This window comes from Electrona antarctica, assembly GCF_951216825.1.
Source record: "Electrona antarctica genome assembly, chromosome: 8".
In the NCBI taxonomy this organism is placed as follows: Eukaryota; Metazoa; Chordata; class Actinopteri; order Myctophiformes; family Myctophidae; genus Electrona; species Electrona antarctica.
This window is the reverse complement of record NC_136789.1, coordinates 2,021,805-2,044,416: the sequence shown is the minus strand read 5'-3', so window position 1 is coordinate 2,044,416 and position 22,612 is coordinate 2,021,805. Positions and strand designations below refer to the sequence as shown.

The 22,612-nt window shown below is 42.2% G+C and overlaps 1 protein-coding gene across 1 annotated transcript in view; it reads left to right on the top strand.

Moving 5' to 3' along the window:
* gabrb4 (gamma-aminobutyric acid type A receptor subunit beta4) overlaps positions 1–22,094 on the top strand; it is a gene marked incomplete at its 3' end in the record, with an annotated part of 67,380 nt that extends 45,286 nt beyond the window's left edge. Inside the window, exons 4-10 of the mRNA XM_079507532.1 lie at positions 1,433–1,653; positions 7,993–8,075; positions 16,870–17,007; positions 18,397–18,549; positions 20,125–20,381; positions 21,136–21,225; positions 21,738–22,094. Of these exons, the coding sequence (XP_079363658.1) occupies positions 1,433–1,653; positions 7,993–8,075; positions 16,870–17,007; positions 18,397–18,549; positions 20,125–20,381; positions 21,136–21,225; positions 21,738–22,094 (1,299 nt within the window). The remainder of the gene's footprint in view (positions 1–1,432; positions 1,654–7,992; positions 8,076–16,869; positions 17,008–18,396; positions 18,550–20,124; positions 20,382–21,135; positions 21,226–21,737) is intronic.
* Between the last annotated feature and the right edge of the window lie 518 nt (positions 22,095–22,612).

Below are 22,612 nucleotides of genomic sequence, written 5' to 3'. Positions count from 1 at the left end.
CGCCCAAATATGGACTGTGTCATCATAAAACCGAGAGCTGGATTAAGAAACTCCACTGGTTCTGGCAACAGGTTTTGCCGAAATATGCTTTGAACAGTTTACATAATACCCCTCTTCTGCTTTTATTGATATTGTAGCATTTTATTGTGTGTGCTCTGCGTCCGTCCGTCCGTCCGTGCATGCGTGCGTAGATAAACAGACCTGCTTACATTACTACTGTAGACTGTTGCCATCACTTACTTTAACACATTTTTGACAGGTTTAATGTTTGTTTTTAGTTCAATGTTTGTTTTAAAAACGCCATTGACAATGGAGGGAAAATTTACGTCATATTGTCCCTCATTACGTCATATTGTCTCTTTATTGTTAATGGCATTTAATGTTTGTGTTGGCACCGTTTGTTTTACATCACCATCACCAATCAACATGAGTTAGACTTTAATATATTAGTGCCCCTCACTTCACACAGGTGTGAGTTTTTGTTTATTAATTACTATAATTAAAATGTTATATAATTAATAACGTCAGTTATATAATTAATAACGTCACCCTTTTGGCAACACTGAAATTGACCCTGAAATATGGTTGGTTTCCATACTGTTTTGTTTGTTTGTTTTTTTCCTACTGTATATGATTTGTTGATGGCAACATGGTTTACAACTTACAGTATAACTCAGTTGTTGTATAATCTGTTTTGATTCAAACCAGAAAGACAATAAAGACTAACTTGGTTGTACATCGTGTCATACACTGAAAATTGCAGATATAATCTGTATTGTATATCTGCTATTTTTTGTGCACAACACCAGCACGCAACTAGGTGTACTGTAAATCAGGCATATGCAAGACATCCAAAAGAAATGTGTCTGACCAGGTTGCATGACATGCCACCGACAGCAATGAGCCAAGCCATATTTGCAGTGAACAAGCAGCATACCGTAACCAAAGTGAATGACAACAAATAAATTGCTTTCACGCTCTCCTCTCCTTCCCCAGGACTACACTATCACAATGTATTTCCTCCTCTCCTCTCCTTCCCCAGGACTATACAGTATACACTATCACAATGTATTTCCTCCTCTCCTCTCCTTCCCCAGGACTATACACTATCACAATGTATTTCCTCCTCCTCTCCTTCCCCAGGACTATACAGTATACACTATCACAATGTATTTCCTCCTCTCCTCTCCTTCCCCAGGACTACACTATCACAATGTATTTCCTCCTCTCCTCTCCTTCCCCAGGACTATACACTATCACAATGTATTTCCTCCTCTCCTCTCCTTCCCCAGGACTACACTATCACAATGTATTTCCTCCTCTCCTCTCCTTCCCCAGGACTATACACTATCACAATGTATTTCCTCCTCTCCTCTCCTTCCCCAGGACTACACTATCACAATGTATTTCCTCCTCTCCTCTCCTTCCCCAGGACTACACTATCACAATGTATTTCCAGCAAAGCTGGCGAGATAAGCGACTAGCCTATTCAGAGATGAATCTAAACCTGACGCTGGATAACCGCGTAGCGGACCAGCTCTGGCTCCCAGACACCTACTTCCTCAACGACAAGAAGTCCTTCCTTCACGGTGTGACTGTGAAGAACCGAATGATTCGCCTGCATCCTGACGGCACCGTCTTGTATGGGCTGAGGTGAGTGCATTTTTTTTTAATGTTGACCTAAGTTACTGTTGAAGCTAGACATTTGGCCTTTCGCTGGCAAATACCGCAAATCCTCAAATAGTGACCAGGTCTTGTATTTGTTTCAACTGAAGCGGGTACCAGACTTTTATTGGAAGGAGGCACATCTATAAGAAGAAGGCCTATATTTCAATTTTTCAAACAGATCATAATGATTAAACCACATTTTGTTTCAGTTTGAACCCAGCAAAATGTACATGAACAAAACAATGCAACAGTGATCAATTTAACTTAATATACAACGACGATTGCGCAACAAAATGGGAACGGTGCTAGAGAGACCACCAGCACCGGTCGGGGAAAATAAATAAATAAATAGACCAGTCATTCCCCAATATTGCGGGGACATTCAAACCCAAATGACCCCCTCTAAGGCGCCTATGCACATTCACAATGTGTGTGTGAGAGAGAGAGAACTACTTCGTCTTTGAACTACCAAACTTGCGTCTCCGTTTAGTCATATGCGCTGGAGGGGGGGGGGGTCTTAATGTCCTATTTGGGGATGCCTGGACTGGTCTATTTTTTTCCTCCTGATCGGCACTAGTGCATGCCATGGTCTAGCACCGTTTCCATAGTCGTTGTGTATTGGCTGCATATGTGCAGTATTTGTCTCAACTCGATCAAAGTGTCAAACGGAGAGGCGCCTGATGGCGCCTCTGCGTTTAGTAGCCATGCTTTCTCCATTGTTGCGTTAAAGCTGCAATCCGGAACGTACTCACATACCTTCAACAGCAGATACAACACAACATACAAACTGTAGATTCACATCAGTATTCAATTCCAGAAACACTTACTGAACATGTTTCATTTCCACCCAGTCATTGGGTCCCAAAATGACAGTAATAGTAAACCAGCTTGAATTACACTAGTATACACACAGCATTCAACACAAGAAGCAGCAGCAAAGAAGCAAAAAACGAAGTTCCTACCTTGAGCCGTCTTCTACTTGACTTCATTAGTTGTGTAAGTGATGCTAGGGTCAAAATTTGATGAGCCCTCCAGTGGCGTCATCTCTTTAGGGCAGGCTCTAGGGTCCAGCATTCACAGCATGTCACAGGAGAATGGGCTCAGAAGAAGCTGAGCTTGGGGGTCTGGGGTCATCACCCTGGCTTGTGTATCTGTGAAGCAGGTTGAGAGAGACACCATAAGCTTTGAGTATAACTAAGTAAGGTCGAAAGAAAGTTAGCTGACCAAGAGCCACATACTGACACTGTACAGTACACTGTACCCTGTCACAACTCACTAGCAACGGCAGTGAGTTGTATACAGTATACTCAGCCTGTATACCGTACGTATACTGCATCCTTCCAGTTACAACATATACAGCCTAGTAATATACAGTGCATACAGCCTATTATATCCTGTCACACAGCCTAGTATACGTAGGTGTATGTATATACGGTACGTAACGTAATGTTAGTTTTATATCGGATAAATGGTAAATGGTGCATTTATATAGCGCCTTTATCCAAGGCGCTTTACATAGATTGTGCATCAATTCACCCATTCACACACACATGGAAACCATGCAAACCAGCACATCAGGAGCAATTTGGGGTGCAGTGTCTTGCTCAAAGACACTTCGACAACAACTCTGGGGGAGCCCGGATTCGAACTGGCAACTGGCAACTGGCAACTGGCAACTGGCAACCTTGCGGTTACCATCCAGCCACCATCCAGCCACCATCCAGCCACACAATTTAACGTCTTGTTATGGTGGAGTGTAATACAATAACTAGCACATCTGTAATGGTTGGAGGTGGCCTACTCTTCCATTGAGACCCTGGTGTCAAGTACAGTAGGACACCTGCTCATTGACCATTGAAGTACTGACCAAAGCTCATAAGCGCAATATCTCCCTCATGCCTCCCGGCTGAGCAGTAGAAATGTTGTCTCTCCTGCGGGAGACCTGGATTCAAATCCTGGTTTAGGACATAAAGGTTATGAATTGCAGCTTTAATTCTAAAATGATGAATCACATTTACAAAAATGAAAGTTTCTATTGTGTCACTGCCTATTTCTGACTCAGTTGGTAGTGTTGGACTTTCCCATTCCTTCTTTAAAAATTGTAAACGTTTCAAAAGATTCATTCGATAACCCCCTTCATTGTCCTTTTTTCATATAATGCTCTCTCCCTTCTGAAATGCTACAAGATATGAGTGATATTAAGAATAGATTTTGGGGGATACTCAGGCTTTGTTGAAGGCTGTGCAACGACATTGGATTTAATGATACTTGAGGCGGAGGGGCAGTTTAAGTGTCACTTATATGCTACAAAAACAAGGAGCAGCAGAGAGTGTATATGTGCAGTGTACGTCAAATGAATCAGGGCCAAAAGAAATAAAGATGTACTGTAGCATTCACAACTAATAAACAGATAGCTAGGAAACATATCCTCTCTCTCAAGGAAGGTTATCCAGATATAGTAAGCACGTTTTATTGTTTTTGTTTTACTTTGTCTTGGAGCCATTTTTTCGGTTGAGCAGCTTTGTTTGTCACCTTTTAATAAACAATGACTCTGTCCACTTCACTATAACATCATCCAAGACTACGCTGTGTGTTTCTAAATGTAACCGCCCGGATTCAAACACACCTAAAGCTCTTCCCAAGGAGAATCCCCTCTCAGCCAACTAGTCAAGGGGGCTACCAGGCTTCGGGGCTACAGGCAGGACACCTCACTACATCACCCACCCCCACCCACACTGACCCCCACTCTTTGGTCAAGCAACGTGGTATCCTAGCAACTCACTTCTGATGTCTCTCAGTGATAGGGAGTCTTGTTAAGCTACTTTAAGTTTAGTTTCTACAAGGGTTTGTTTCTACATTTTGTCTGAAAAGATGTGTGGCAAATAATGTAGTGAATGGTGATGCTGTCGGCTCCCAGCATGAATCAATAGCAACCCTGTCCTGCACTCTCACTAGAGGAGCTAGTTAAGTCTAGCACAGTGTTCAAATTCATGCATCCCTTGTTATTCCTGCATTAGAACTGCAGACACATTCTCCTCAACATTATGCAGTCGATAATGTAACAAAAAAAAACGAACATATCTCCACCAGCTACTACAGCACTGTTTGCAACTGCTGATGGTAGAAACGAGAGCAAAACGTGTTTTTGTTTCCAAAACCCTTCCTTTTGCAGACAGAGAGGCAAGGGATCTGCAAGAGTTCAGTAAAAAAAGGGGGGGGGTTCTCCGATGTCTAACACAGTACAGCAGAACAGAGCACAGCGTGGGCTGTTACAGTACATTCTTTTGCAGCAGAATAGCTCATTGTCATCACAAATAATGAGTACATGCCTCCGACACTTTTTGGGGACCCGGTCGCTTTATTAGACCATTTTGTCTTCCAATTAGTCTACCGTCCAGCACTTTACTGTTTCCTCACAAACACCATCAGGAATGTGCAGTACTTGCTCTCTGTCTCCATGAATAAAATCCGTCTCCATGAAGGAAATTCCTTCATAAATGCCCAGTAACTCGATAACAGGCATTTTGTTTGTGAATGCATACTGTGCTTTTTGCTTGATTAACACCACCATTCCTGACCAGGAACCGTTTCAAACTGCATACAAGACACAATGTGGTCTAATGTAATGTGATTTTACTGTCAGTTATAATTCTGTAAAATTGCATTGGATTTGTTTGGTGCATCGATGTAGCTCTGATATACTGTAATAGGCCTACTGGACTGAGGCAGCCATAGTAACCTTGAACAAGGCGGGATCAATACTTCAACCCAAATAAAATGTGGCTGTAACAAGTGAAGCTTCGTAACATTCGCTCCCGCCCTCTTATTGTACATACCCCCCACCCCAACAAACCTGTGACAGTGATATGATGGGTCGAAAATTAAACTGTTTCATTTACACAAGAGGACAGAATCTGCGTAGATGTTGTTGTGATGAGCACATGCCAGCCAGTGTGAACAGCACAAATGTAATTACTAAAATGTGCTGCACCAGTAAATATCTCAGTTAAACGCCAAAAAGTCCTACTCGCATAATTTGTATAGCCAGCGCTGTTTTCCTGGGCATGTGGATATACTGAAATTGAATTTGCTGTTATACATGCATCATTCATAAAGCCACAGTACCTGCCAGAAATGCATTTCCAGGAAACCGCAATGAAACGGCAATGAAAACGCTCAACCAGAAAATCTCATACACAGACACAGGACAGAGATTGATCCAAGTAAAATAAAATAAAGTCCACGCATTGCTCCGCAAGAATATTTAAATCATCATCAAAAACACTGTCATCCTGAGATTCTTTGCCTGCCTCAACATGTTTTTTCTAGTGCACAATTTTCATTTTCATTGCACTCAATGTGTCTGGTTTTGCATTCATATGTATGTCTGTCTTTACAGTGATTTAGACCATTCTTTCTACTAACTTCAAAACTAACTTCAATATTGCTCCACTTTATTAAATAACGTGCTACATGGAGTCTCTTAGTTAAAAAAGCTTTTTTATTTACCAATTTTAACCTGAAGACGATCCATGTAGGTCGAAACAATGTTTAATGGAGCAATACAGAAGTGAGTTGCCAGCCCTTTCTTTCTAAATGATTTCACTGTTCTCGTAGTTTGGCTATTTTCGCATGTGACGCCATCGTATGACTTTAGCCTTTTTTGAGTGGTGCAAACCACTCCAACAACCAGCTTTGTCTGTATGTTTGTGTACCTGTGTACGTGTCTGTATACCTGTGTACGTGTCCGTGCACAGGTGAGCATGGTTGCTATGGTTAGTGTGTGACGTCACTGACATAGCTGATCAGACTATATAAGACCTTGCACCACTCAGTTCACACAGGTGTGATTTTTTTTATCACATTTGAGTTGATGCTCTCATCCAGAGAGACATTGAGAGAGAAGGTTGGGGTTCAGTGCCTTGTTCAAAGGATGCTTCGATCGGCAGGGCTTGGCATGGCTAAAGTGGTCTATCCACTGGACCACCCTATCATTCATCTATAATTCTCTCATAATGGGTACAACCCTGGCAAAGTTGCAAAAGCTTGTTAATTTATCTGTTGGTGATAACTACAGTATATTATGTGAAATAGGTTTGACTAACCATTCATACCTGGTGGCTGTAAATGTTTTGCCTCTAGACAGATACATACTGTATACAGTATCTTGCTGAACTGGGCTGGGATCAGATCCAAACCCTTTACTGTTCGCTTCTTTGTACAGAACTGTCAAATGTCCAACGCAGTGCCGTGTAGCCACGCCCTTGTCTCTGGTTTCTCCTCTGTCTGCCAGACACACACTGTCTGTCTCATCTCCAGTTTTCTGTCTATCTGGGTATGAAAGGAGAGTAGAGAAAATTCCTGCCCCTCTAACCTTTGGTTCCTAGAAGTTTATCATAATGACCACGCAGCATGCCAAGACTATGATGCCCTACTCTTGCAAAGTTATGAGATCAAATTCATTTCGACAGCTGTGTCACGTATTGTGCTTTGGCCTCTCTCTTGTCCTTTGACACCTACCTCTCCAATTTTCATAGTAGAGTAATGTCATAAACAAACAGTTTTGAAAGTCAGTTTACCAAATGTATAACACAAATTATGTTTTCTGCCCCTGTACGTCTGTCAGTGCGTCTGTGTGTCCGTGGTGTGTGTCCATTCCTCCTTTGGCTTAATCAAAGAGAAACTGTGCACACTCTCTCCCTGGACACCAGTGCAGAACCTCTGGCCCCAATTTTGTCACATCAGCCTGTTATAGTGCCACCAGGAGGCTGATTAAAAAAACAAAAACAAAAAAAAGGATTTAATTCGAACAGATTTGGACAAAACTTCACGCAAATCGGTACACATCAGTCATGTGATCAAGACGGATCTTCATATTCCATCCTGATTGGCTAAGATAGACTTCTACTATACCTGGCGGAGACCTGTGCAAATGTTTCTAGTCGTCTTATGCTTTGTCATCCTAGCCTGGCTAATAAGCCAGACCGAATCAGCCGTTGGCAAAAAAAAAATTGCCTGCCGGCGGATTACGGTCTGGAGAGGCTCAATTGTACGCCCATTTCCTACACCAGAGAACTGGTGTGGCCAATCGGGACACGGCATGCAATATGGGCGGGCTTTGGTACAGTGACATTCAATGCTTGAGACCTTTGACTGACAGTACCTCTAACCAATTCAAAGAGAAAATGTTTGAACCCACCCCCCGGGAAACAAGATCCATACACAGCATCTCCAGACTCAAATACCACACGACAGTGTGATTTGAGTCTGGCTTATTAGCCAGGCTATTGTCATCCACTGTCTCCTCTCTCTCTCCCTCTCTAGAATAACCACTACAGCTGCTTGCATGATGGATCTGAGGAGATACCCTCTGGATGAGCAGAACTGCACCCTGGAAATTGAAAGCTGTGAGTCTACGATGCAAACTATGCTTCATATCATACTCCTTAATTACTTCACCCACAAACTTGACCCCGAAGAACAACCCCATCCCGTTTAACTAGATTAAGATGAGTTCTGCAGCATCTCAATGCAAATGTCAGACCATGTCAGTTATTGGCTTGTCTTTTATTAGGTATCAGAATAAAGTGGCATAGTTTTCAGACACTGAAATCAAGAACATTCATTCCTGTGCTTCCCTCACAATCACATACAGTAGTCATCTATTCCAGGGGTTCTCAACCCGTGGGTTGCGACCCCTCGGGGGGGTCGTCAAATAATTTTGGGGGGGGTCCCCAAATTATTTTCAAAAACAAAATGCAACTGAATGGCTGGAAAATAGAAAGGAAGAGTTTACATATAGTACACATAGTACATGCATACACCTTCCCTAATGATTATATCTGGTTTCAGTATTTATTTATGGTGTATTGTCTCTATTATTAAGGTTATTGTAGCAGTCCATTTATATTGGGGGTCGGGAGGGGACGGGGCGGGGGTCCCGAGACATTGCCAAAGCATTTCCGGGGGTCCCCAGCCAAAAACGTTGAGAACCACTGTTCTATTCAGTCTTTGTACTCATAAATAGATAAACAAATGACAGACTGGCCTCATTCCTGTCAAATATAATATACTGTAAATATGTATAATTGTGTCATAGTGCTTTCGTATGGTGTTTTTCACTAAATACTTCCATCGTAGAAGTTGATAGACAACGTATTTTTTATAGGCTACCCTTTTTGGAGGGGCTATTTCTGATCAACGCAAGATTTATGTCTCAGCAATGCTAAAGGAACTGTGTATCACTCAGTGTCACTAAGATCATTTAAAACAACCATTTGTTGAAATGATCGGCATCTTAGCTGGTTCCTCCCATTTGTTATACATGTGTTAAATGTGAAGCCAATGACAGCTTTGACAAATGCAGGTAAAATTGAAAGTGCTTTGCTGATGTGTATTGATCAGTCGTCCCCCTTAGCCTGACAGATGGAGGGAGCGACCCCTGCACCTTTGAACACCTCATGCAAAATCTAATTTGGGGATCCCTCTCTTCCTAAATGGTATATATAGCGCCTTTATCCAAGGCGCTTTACATAGATTGTGCATTACATTCACCTATTCATACACCGATGGCAGAGGAAACCATGCGAGGCACCAACCAGCACATCGGGAGCAATTAGGGGTTTAGTGTCTTGCTCAAGGACACTTCGTTCCTGTTACTGTCTTTTCAATTTACTGGATAGAAAAGAACAGCTGCTTAAAGGTCATATTTAATACCAATATAAATAATGAACAGTTTAATTCTGTTTCTCCTCTTTTACTATATCAAATTACTACAGCACGGTTTCAGCAAGTGCAGCAACTTCTTCTTTTTTGTCTCTCTATAATTTCGATGTCCCATATTTCAAATCACTTCATTTGTACAGCACATTTAAAGATTAATCTTTTTTTTAAGTTTTATAGCTTATGATACAGTATGATGGTATTGAAAATTAATGATTATTTGGCAAGCACCTTCATTTAGATGATGAATGATGTTCAGGCAAATGATATGCCTGTTGTATGATGTAAAAAAAATATATGCACTTGATCATTTCATTGACCACCCTGCAAGTCAACATGCTCGTTCAATATACCAGATAGTTTTTGTTGTTGCGTTCATGATGAAACCACTCATTACCCTTGGGGTACCAACATGGAAGGAAATATGGATATGAGTCAAGATTCTAAAGAATATCTGCTGTTTTTTAATTATGCTGGAGGAATGCATAATGCTAAAGGGAATATTTCTCATTAGATATTAAATTGATTGATAAAGGACCGCACGTGCCAGCTGCGTTTCATGGACAAAGTCACATTTGCTTACCCTATAACTTGTGGGAAAGATTTACAGGGAATGAATCCCTGTCAGTTCTTGGGTGTTCCATGTTATGGGGCTAGAACAAGAGTATTAGAATGTGAAATATACCAACGCCTCAGAGACGGTGAAATGCTGCGCTGCACAATCATGTATAAAGTAACATATTGACATAAATCTTCTGCTGAGGTCACACGTAATTGTAATGGCAGTTTTATTGCACCTTCTGGAAAGTGCACAGGGAAATAAAACCAAGTGACACATGTTAATGAATATTCATGTAGAACTTTGTCGCGATGTATGCTGTGATACACTGAGCTACAGGATAACTTGCGGGACAGCAGTGCATGTGGTGCAGAACAGCATTCATTTAACATCACTGGGACTAATTCGCAATACTTTTGTAAGTTTTCTTCTTATATTACATTTCTTCCTAAGTAAATTCGAGTCAGATTCATGAAACATTCTTAAAAGGCTGTTATTCGCAACTATGTTCTTATGATGATGAATCCCAATCCTCGAAACTTGAAGGGGTGCGGCAGTTAATCCTAATTATCATAGGTAGACGTCCCACCTATCCCAATTATCATCCTAAATACCATAGGGTATCATAGGGAGCCGCCCCACCAATCCCCATAAAGATCATAGGAGGACATCAAAACAATCAGAAGCATAAATAGAATGACTCTGGGGTGTGAACCACTACTCTTCTGTGCACTGAATGAACCATTTCAAAGTCACAGACTGACAGACTGTTCCTACAGTACAAGTATGTTAGAAATATAAGAATCAAAGTGACTCACAAACAAAAAACAAAAAGCAGTGATAGGCAAGACACAAGGAGAGAATAAGGCAACCAACAAAGAGCGTTAACAAACCAATAATTTATTTTGGCCTGTTATAGCGCCACCAGGAGGCCGACTTTTGTAAAACACATTTTTTGATATTACTCCCAACAGATTCTGTCCAAAAATCCCGCAAATCGTTACACAGTATCTCTATAGTCATGTGTTCAAGACGGATCTGTCCGATATTTCATATTCCATCCTAATTGGCTAACATTGGGTTCCAAATTTGCAGGATTGGCCCCGTTTTGAACAAAAAGCCTCAAATCATGAACGCAGCGTGCAATTTACGTGAAATCTTTCACAGACTTTCCTACTAGGCTGAGGAATATATCCCACCCTTTTCACATTGGCCTCCAACAGGTGGATTTTAGGAAAACACATTTTTGGAACAAAATGCCTCAAATCATCCAATTGCCATCCAAGGCGTACGAAGAAATGGCACCCTTTTCACATTGGCCTATTATAGCGCCACCAGGAGGCCACAACCTGACCTGCCCTGGTGGAGACCTGTGCCCCGAGGGGCACTTTTTCTAATTTTCTTCAAATCATCCAATTGCCATCCAAGGCGTACAAAGAAATGGCACCCTTTTCACATTGGCCTATTATAGCGCCACCAGGAGGCCACAACCTGACCTGCCGTGGTGGAGACCTGTGCCCCGAGGGGCACTTTTTCTAATTTTCTTTGTATTATTTGTCAACATAAAAATGTTATCACCTTATATCATCTTTAAGTGACATCTACTGTATATCTACAGCCCAGGATATAATGCAACTGAGATGTTTGAGGTGGCACAAGACATAAACATGTCCTCTATATTAATTGATACAGTAGATGGCAGATCTACATGAAAGGAAATAAGTCACAGCCATGGCAGAGTTATGGCATTTACAGAAGGATCAGCGAGGAGAAACAAGGAGTGGGGAATTTCTATATTCGATAATAATTCAATGTGAATGAGGGGGCTGAGGGGGCTGTTCTGTGATGTCATGTTCCACCGATGAACCATGTGGAGATGTACCGGTAATTGCCTATTTCATTGGTTCTTAAAGTGGGGTCCAAGAACCCTCTGGCTTCATTGAGGGGGTTAAAAATGTCCCCTTACAGATCTGTAATTCTGAAGGTTATGGGGGGGTCCTTGAAATTAAAAAGTTTGAGAACCATTGGCCTAATTCAACAACCACATCTGTGATAGGATATGCACAGTTTGCACACTTAAGGTCTCCATCTTATGCCATGTTTTATCCTCAAGTAATAAACATTTTCCGTGAATTACGCATTTAGGAGCTTCCACTATGCGTAAACGTTATGTTGCGGCCACACAACCCACTATTAATTTAGCTGACTCCTATATTTGCGGGTGGAGGTGTGTCTGCACACAAGTTTAGGACAATGGAAAGTGCCTCTTCAAACCACCCATAATGCGAATTCTGTTTGATAAAAGAATGCGCTCCTGACTCTGAGACGGTGAGACCTGAGTTGGAGCTGCCTCGGCTTGAGTCATGTTGCACAACATTCACAGCTCAGGTCTCGTTCTGTCTTAATTCTCCACAAATCTCTGTGATTGGAAATGTACTATAATCAGCAGTGTCAATTCCTTGTGCTTATTGTGTTTAATTGTCTAGTCAAAGAAGTTATTAGATTTGCACGAGTGAGGCTGTGTTGGAGCTACTGGACACAAAACAACCCGGCCTCTGTATCAAATATAAATAGGCTATATTTCAAGGCAGCAACGTGTGTCGCTCTTCCATGGCCATGGGCCATAGTGTAAATCACTGGGCATAATGTTAAATGGATAATGGATCTCTTAAAGGCAATGGCAGGTGGCACGGTGATTGGTTTAATCAGCGCTGTGTCAGTCGTGGCGTGCCCAAAAACCTAACCCTAACCGCAGGCAGACGCCACGGGGTGAGTCCTAACTGCATGAACCACATGTCGTAACTCTGTCTTACTCTATGGCTCTGGTCTACACAGAGTCCTCCTTGACTGTCCATTACAGAGACACATACGCAGCAGAGATTAGAGAACAAAGGCAAGTTACTGTAGGTGATCCAGCAGCAAATAACAGACTAAACTATAGGTTGCACTCGAGCGAGGTGCCAACTTGCGCCTTGTACTTTTAAACTTTTCAAACACAAAATTAAATACATTTTCAGCCAAGTGTACCAAGTGTGTGTGTGTGTGGGGGGGGGGGGGGGGGGGGGCCCACACACACACGCACGCACACACACACACACACACACACACACACACACACACACACACACACACACACACACACACACACACACACACACACACACACACACACACACACACACACACACACACACACACACACACACACAGAAAGCAATGCTCCAATGTGTTCCTTAACCAACTAAAAACTGTAGCAGTTAAAACCATGAACACATTCAGCAGCATTTCAAACAACCACCATGTCAATAAAAAACTATTTCACTGACCATTATTGGCATCTGGATTGAACCTACAAGTAGATACTGGAGCTGGGGTGATTTCACCCAACACAGAATGGCGGTTTCAGGTGAGCCATTTTGCTGCTGCACTCTGTGAACTTCTTCTTCAATATTATGGCGGGTTGCAACCAATAGCTTTAAGGTGCATACCGCCACCTACTGTACCGGAGTATGTAGTATGACTCCCTACACTACTTTATTTACTTAAAACTGCTATATATTAGAATAGTACTAGTAATAGTACTGCACCATAGATCCTATGATATACCCCTATCTCCTTCAAGTACTCAATAACTGCTTTCTGTTTGTTCTGAACCCTGTCTCCAGTTCCCAGTATACCTACTGTAGTAGTTTCCACTGTCTTCCTGCCTCAACCACCTTCTGTATCAATCTAATCCTCTCGTCCCCATATTTCCAACATCAAAATATGTTCTGCGTTTTCTATATCATTACATTCTGAGCATTTATCACTTACTTTTCCCTATCACGAATAGTGTTTTGTTTAGCCCTGTATGGTCGAACCATAATCTGGTCAATCTCCTCCCTTCTGTTCCCTCTCATCACACCCTGTGCATTGATATCTTTCTGTATGTTATAATATGTTTTTCCTCTGTTATCACTGTCCCATTTATTCTGCCATTTTTTATTCATCTCTTCTTTCAATACAGCCTTAGCTTCCCCTTTACCAAAAGGCACCTCTATAATTTCTGTCATCTCTACTGCTCTTTTGGCAATTGTATCTGCCTCCCTCTATGCCCACATGAGCAGGTAGTGGTACCCGTAGATAAGAAAGGCTAGATGGCTCACCCACGCTGCTGGCCAATGGAGAGCCACGTCGCTACGTGGCTCTCCATCGAAGTGGCTTACTTCGGGGCATGTACTTTTTAAATAACCATAACTTGCTCAATTTTCAACCGATTTTCAAACGGCTTGGTTTGTTATAAACATCAGAGACGTCCGCATAGCCTACTTATATGCTTTTATATGACGTTCATATAAAAAAATAACATTAAGCAGATAAGCATCCTGAATCATAGCCACGTTGATAACGTTTGTAATAAACCAACCCATTGTAAATCCGTCAAGATTTGAGCGAGCCGGGTGAACTACGTCGGAGACTCCGCCTTGAGCCATCTAGCCTTTATGTCTATGGTGGTACCCAGCAACAGCAAACCTTTAGACCTATCCTTCCTATACAGCCGAAACATACTTTGATGGATTTCCATGACCAAGTCTTCCCTAGTTGATTTTAGGCCTGCAGACTTAACAGGACAGATATCAAATCTACACATACTGTAACCCCACTCTGTCTGGCCCTTAGAGTATATATGAATAGAGACGGCACCCGGAGGAAACCCTGAGGAGAAATGGACATAGTGGCCGAATTTGGTATTGCAGCGCTGGGCCAAACTCATGAACGCGCTGGTCCGTTGACTATCATTGTGCACGTTCACGATGACACGTGAACGCAGTTTCATACGTGAACGCCGCTGTTTCATACGTGAACGCGTGCAATGATAGTCAACCATAGATATATATAAACACTAGATGGCTCAAGGCGGAGTTTCTGACGTCGTTCACCCGGCAGCCATCTTACTTCGGGGCTACAGTACAGTATGTTCAATGGCAGCTCAAACAGAAACAGTCATAACTCGCTCAAATCTTGACGGATTTACAAACGGGTTGGTTTATTACAAACGTTGTCAACGTGGCTATGATTCAGGACGCTTATCTGCTTAATTTATGTTTTTTATATGAACGTCGTATAAAAGCATATAAGTATGCGGACGTCTCTGACGTTTATAACAAACCAAACCGTTTGAAAATCGGTTGATAATTGAGGAAGTTATGGTAATTTAAGAGTACATGCCCCAAAGACACAATGTTATGTGTCCCGAGGTAAGATGGCCGCCACGTAACGACGTCGCTCTCCATTGGCCAACAGCGCGGGTGAGCTATCTAGTGTTTATATATATCTATGTAGTCAACGGCCAGCGCGTTCATGAGTTTGGGGCAAATCCATCCCAGAATGCACTCTGTTCCTTAGTGAAATCGCCTCATGCGCTTTTGAGCAACTTAATGCAAGTGGATGGGAGGAGATATCCGGTGCCGTCTCTATTCATATATACTCTAAGGTCTGGCCTGACTTCTTCCACCCACTGTAACCCTATTATGACCGTCACCATTTCTGAAGTATTAACTGATCACTCTGAGAAGTGTAGTTATTGGAGGTGTAATGTTGACCATATGGCAGATACATATGCTCCAATAGATATAATAAAATGTAGGCTATACAGGGAAATCTCTAGCCCAAACATTTAGACTCTCGTAGAGGTTTTTTTCGATTCTGACGAATCTCTCAACGAGAGTCTAAACGACGAGGTCCCCTTTAAGAGGGCACGGGTTTACGTGTCTGCCTCAAAATCACTCTTACCTTGTACAAATGCAAAATCTAAAAATAGAAAAAGATTGCCCCACATGTCCGGTGGGTGTGCGGGAAACAATTACTTCCGTAGCGACCGTAGTTTTCAATAAAAAAATATTTTAATCCACTCCGTCCATACTAAAGTCCATACTCTGTCTCGGAATCTGGCGGCCATCTTGGTTTTCTCTCCATTGTAAATGCGCAACAGAACCCTGGCCACTAGGGGCGCGGCCAATGTTCTGTTGCGCATTTACAATGGAGGAGTATGGACGGAGTGGATTACAATATTTTTTTTATTGAAAACTACGGTCGCTACGGAAGTAATTGTTTCCCGCACACCCACCGGACATGTGGGGCAATCTTTTTCTATTTTTAGATTTTGCATTTGTACAAGGTAAGAGTGATTTTGAGGCAGACACGTAAACCCGTGCCCTCTTAAAGGGGACCTCGTCGTTTAGACTCTCGTTGAGAGATTCGTCAGAATCGAAAAAAACCTCTACGAGAGTCTAAATGTTTGGGCTAGGAAATCTCCATTGCAGTGTTACTTTAACTTCGGGATTGTAACCAAATGGACCCAGATCGTTCCATTTTGTACCTCAGGGTTCTATAGGGTTCTGCGGAGGTGAAGAGAAAAACTGATCCACAGATCTGTGTGTTCACAGGGGTCAGAATGTTTTCTCATTAGCTGTTTAAAACGGTGGCATAATTAATGAGGTTTTCGACTTATTCTGTTATTCTTAATAATAAAGTATGTGAAGTCTTTAGACTTCACATACTTCACATACTTCATGTACATTCACTTGTCTAAAGACAAGTGAATGTCTTTTTGTCATCTTTTTGATTTTGTTTTCTTAACTTCGTTTTAGTTTTGTTTTTTATGAGCGCAAAGGCTTATGTTTGTGGATTTATTTTAATCTGCTCATCATGGTAATTCATTTTCAGAAGGTAGCCTACTTTCTATGGGGTTACTTCATCTGCAAGTCAAGGTGCCTTGGTATTAATCAACATACATCAACATAAAAAACCTGACAAGCAGAGTTAATTTCTTTATGATTTCATATTTGTGTTTTTATCACTTTGCATTTATAAATTAACCTAAGGTGAACCATTAAGTGATCTTTCCTTCCTTCCTCTCCTCTCCTCTAACCTTTACACAGATGGGTATACAACCGATGACATTGTGTTCTTCTGGCAAGGAGGAGACAGTGCTGTGACGGGGGTAGACAAGTTGGAGCTACCTCAGTTCTCCATCGTAGGCATCCGCCTGGTGTCTAGAGAAGTCAGATTTACTACAGGTAAGACCTTCAGCGATATCAAATCCCTACTAGGTTTTTAGGTGTCCTTGCGCAAAGCTCACTCTCAAATCCCAATAGGTAGTGGGGCCGCTGTTCAGTGGCCATCAAGTTTGCATAATGGACCCACTTGTCCAGAGTATGACATTGATTTATTGTACAGGGAGGTCCTAGGTGAAGACATATCTATCTGTATCAGTGTGAAGCCAAGAAAATACACACAATTGTTGTACTAGGAATCACATTTTATTGGACTCCAGACTTTTTCCAATAAATTCACAATTCAGAGAGAGAGAGAGAGAGAGAGAGAGAGAGAGAGAGAGAGAGAGAGAAAGAGAGAGAGAGAACCTAAACAAAAAAGTAGGTGTAAATCACATTTGTGTGTTGCTGCTTATTCATCACAGCCTTGATAAAATATGTATGTCGAAGTATTGATTCATCAGAAGATTTACAGGACCCTGGAGATGATTGTGTCATTTGTCACCGTGTGTTGCTCACAGGACATAGCCTTTTAGATTAAAACCATAGTCCTTATCTTAAGCCCTCTTTTCCATTTTGATGAATTGGTCGCACAAAGTCCTCACATAGACTATATACACATTGTTTCCAGAGCTGTAAATATCCACTACATATAATATGTAGTGGAGGATGTAAGAGTCAGCCTGCTCCATACATACAGCTTTTTGCATCAGCAACTTATTGTCACGGTTTGTTTAAATTAAATACATCCACTCGACTAATTAATGTTGTACCACAAATGGCTGCCGTTCTTTTCTCTGTAAAATGCACAATGGGATGACTTGCTGTACCCATATATAATTTTTGCTCACTCATGAAATGCAGAAGGCTTGGGTTCCAATTACGCCCCCTTTTTGAAAATGCCCTTTTCTTAATGTTTAGAGGACAGGGAATGTGTTAAAGAAAACCAGAGTGGCTCTCTATGACAATTCTCAGAGGGGCGCTGGAGCTGCCTGCTGAGATAGGGGGTTGCAGAAAAATCTGCCGTGTTTGCGACTTTCTGCCATGTTTTAATTGGAATCGAACTTGTCCCTGGAAAGGAATCCATCGCTTTGGGGAAATTAAGTGCTCCATCTGAACAAATGGAGAAATGACTACCCTTGTGCGTTGTCAGAGTGCAGACTTTGGAACTCTTTAAGTTGTGCCAATAGCCCCCCCCCCCCCCCCCCCGCTTCCTTCCCTTTCTCATTTCCACTTGTGTTTTCCCTACCTTTCTCTTCTCCTTCTGTTCTTCAACAATCCATCACTCCATCTCTTCCTTTTCCCATTTATCCGTCCATCCTCTCCGCTCTTCCCTCCTCTCCATATATCTCACTCCACTCTCCACTCTTCCCTCCTCTCCATCTATCACTTTGTCCTCCACTCATTTTCCAGGTTCGTACCCTAGGCTGTCGCTGAGTTTCAGGATTAAGAGGAACATTGGCTATTTCATCCTGCAGACATATATGCCCTCCATCCTGATCACCATCCTGTCTTGGGTTTCCTTCTGGATCAATTACGATGCGTCGGCGGCCCGGGTGGCCCTTGGTAAGACCACTGTATTATTTCTCTTCACCATGCACCCAGGGAAGGTTGCTGTATCAGTGAAATGTTCACCATGCAGCACCCAGGGAAGGTTGCTGTATCAGTGAAATGTTCACCATGCAGCACCCAGGGAAGGTTGCTGTATCAGTGAAATGTTCACCATGCAGCACCCAGGGAAGGTTACTGTATCAGTGAAATGTTCACCATGCAGCACCCAGGGAAGGTTGCTGTATCAGTGAAATGTTCACCATGCACCCAGGGAAGGTTGCTGTATCAGTGAAATGTTCACCATGCACCCAGGGAAGGTTACTGTATCAGTGAAATGTTCACCATGCACCCAGGGAAGGTTACTGTATCAGTGAAATGTTCACCATGCAGCACCCAGGGAAGGTTGCTGTATCAGTGAAATGTTCACCATGCAGCACCCAGGGAAGGTTGCTGTATCAGTGAAATGTTCACCATGCACCCAGGGAAGGTTACTGTATCAGTGAAATGTTCACCATGCAGCACCCAGGGAAGGTTGCTGTATCAATTAAATGTGTGTATGCACCACAGGATCTTGCGCGCCGAAAGCTCCAGTGGTGCACGCAGAACATACAGTGTTAAATGCACCCAAATGTCTTGTTTCCCTTACGGCCGTTGCCGTTGCCGCAATAGCTTGCCAAATTCGAAAAATAACTTGTGTATTGTTTATACACTAACCGGATTTTGGGAAGTGTATAGTTCCAGACTCTATAGCATGCATTCGGAGATTGTAGAATAGTTGTCTCGCTATGTGAGACTAGCCGCTACCAAGCTATGTGTCATCTTTGCGCTGCACCACCATCCAGTGGTAGCGTGCACTGTGCACATTAGAACTCCATTCGAACAAATATGATGATCTCCGTCTCCAAATCTCCAGATTTAGTTCTACCGAACTGGGTAATCTGACAAAAAGTACAAAAAGTACAAAGGGTATTTGCATAAACCCACTTTTGGAACCTCAACTCTAACTTAAAGTAGCTACAAATCCCAGTTATTAATATGAATTGAGGAAAGGGCTGAATTAAGTAACTATAAACTATAAACTTCCCATCATTCATTTGAACTTGGCTACAAGGCATGGGTCACTGGAGGGGTTTGGGGTGACCTTCCCCCAGTTACCTTGCCAACAGCATTTTATTCTCCCCGACACCATATGTTCCCTCAGGATTTAGTTTGAACTCTAAATGTCACCATCAAAACACTATTTTCAGATACATAACTCTTCAAAGCAAGCACACAAATGACGTGTAATGTTAAGATGGCATTTTGGGGGCCTTTACAGAAATGATAGCTGATGAAGTGCTAATTTCATTTTCTGTACATTTAATTTGCCAAACACCATGCACTGACCTTGACCTGATGACTATGTGACTTATCATGGTTTCTCTCTCTCTCTCTGTGTGTGTGTGTGTGTGTGTGTGTGTGTGTGTGTGTGTGTGTGTGTGTGTGTGTGTGTGTGTGTGTGTGTGTGTGTGTGTGTGTGTGTGTGTGTGTGTGTGTGTGTGTGTGTGTGTGTGTGTGTGTGTGTGTGTGCGTGTGCGCGCGCGTGCTTAGGTGTGACAACGGTGCTCACCATGACTACAATTAACACCCACCTTAGGGAGACTCTCCCAAAGATCCCATATGTGAAAGCCATCGACGTCTACCTCATGGGCTGTTTTGTGTTTGTGTTCCTGGCCCTGCTTGAATATGCCTTTGTAAATTACGTGTTCTTTGGCCGGGGCCCCCAGCAGCAGAAGAAAATCAATGAACGGTTGAACAAAGCTAACAACGAGCGCCCGCGATACGAGGAGAAACGCCTGAGGGAACAGGTTTGCATCTTCATCCTCTGCCATCTCCTCTTCCTCTGTGTCAATCAGAGTTCAAGTATAAAACAACCATCTTTTTTTTTCCCATATCTGATTCCTATAGCTAATGTCAATTCTATTCAAACACTGACAACACACATTCCCCAAAGTAATCTGCCAGGAAGCATACAGTCCAAATATGCATTCACCAGCCATCATCCATTGCTTCTCCCCCAAGCACTGAATCTGCTTTCTATAGAGCATAGCCCTTTTCCATTGAGATAGTGATTCATCTAGCTCAGCAGTGGTGTAAACATTCTCATTTCCTATTTAGGTTGTTGTCTACGTTTATGCTCGTGGGCTTGATTCATTCTTGCTCTGCTACCTTGCTGTTGAACATGTATTTTCCAGCTTTCATCTAAATTGGACAGTCAAAAATAACAAAGGCGGTGGCAGCAGCATTGACAATATTCAGCGGTGGATGCTAAACCGGCTAGACTGAATGAAGCCCCTTGTTTTGTGTGTGTGTGTGTGTGTGTGTGTGTGTGTGTGTGTGTGTGTGTGTGTGTGTGTGTGTGTGTGTGTGTGTGTGTGTGTGTGTGTGTGTGTGTGTGTGTGTGTGTGTGTGTGTGTGTGAAATAATATTATGCTTATTTGAAGTTGTTCCTGTTAACAGTTTGTGTTATGCATTCTGTAATTCTTAGAAAATGTGCTTACTTGCCAATAATTCTTTATAGGCATTTTAATGTTCTCTTCATTTTTTCTTTCACATTGCAAGGACTCCATTTCCGTGCCGTTTCAAAGCAACACCTTCAGGTCATTTACACAGCGGAGAAATCTGTATCTCGAGGAACAAAGAAAAGTTGGGGTACATGTATTTAGAACTCATATGAGCTGTAGAACAGATCAGTTTATAAAGGATGTTCAAGTATTTTATCAGTGTATTACCAGTGAAAGAATCAGTTATAGATTACCGTATCTCGTACTTTGAAAAGGAAATGTGTGTAACTATTTGGAAATATTTGAAGTATGCAAAGAAAAACAAATGTCATTCCATATCATCACTGCATTGTGCTTTAGAGCCCTAAGCGGCTCTATTCTGAGTATGTCATAATAAGCGATTGTTTATTTAAAGAAAATAGGAAAACATTTTATATAAATATGAAAATAGCAGATCTACAAGCTCAAAATATGTCGCATTGTGACACATTGCGAGCTTGTAGATCTACTGTACAATTTGATGTACCCCAAAGTATAATAGGGTTGAAGTTGTTAAAGCTTTTCTTGAGGGTTTCAGCAGTATGGGGATTTGGGTCTAATGCAGCTGCATGTTTCAGCCAGGCCTGACACCCCCCTCCCTCTCTCCCTCTCTGTCTCTAGGTGGATGCCTACGGGAACATCCTCCTCACCACGTTGGAGATGAACAACGAGGTGATGCCATCTGACGTAGGGAGCAGCGTTAGTGACTCTCGGAATTCGGTCATGTCCTTTGACAGCTCTGGGGTCCAATTCAGGAAGCCCATGGCGCCACGAGACGGCTTCAGCCACCACTCGCTGGACCGCGGCGCCGCCATGCGGAGCCGGGCCAACTGCCGACTACGGCGTCGCTCGTCCAAGCTCAAGTTGAAAATCCCCAACCTGGCTGATGTCAGCACCATTGACAAATGGTCCCGGGTCATTTTTCCCATCGTCTTTGGATTTTTCAACCTAATCTACTGGTTGTACTATGTGAATTGATGTGCATCCCACAAGGAATCATGGGCCATATTTTGAGAGCACATTGAATTGGCTTTGATACAGTCGCAAAATATGTATACACATATACAAGTTGAAGATATGTATATGCATATTTCTATATATTATATTTATATACACACACGTGAAATCTGAAGGACCTTTCTGCTGTACAAAGTATTAATAGGATGACCTGATTGTTTAAGAATAATTGTGAAAAAAAGAATTTCAAGGATTTTTGAGTTCCTTTTTCCTCCTGAAACCTACACACAAAACAACCGACTGACCGACAAACACAAAAATACAAACATCCGTTCCCACAACCAAGGGTTTTTGGAACTAAAGACTGCATGATATTTTTCCAAAAAAAAAAGAAAAAGGAGAAAAAAAAAGAAAACAAAAGGAAAGTGAAAGCTCTCGAGAAAGAAAAGAAAAAGATGTCTCAGAGTCCCATTGACTTTTTATTGATTCTTACTGTAATCAAAAGAAAAACAAATCCTCTCTGCCGCAGCTCATGAAAA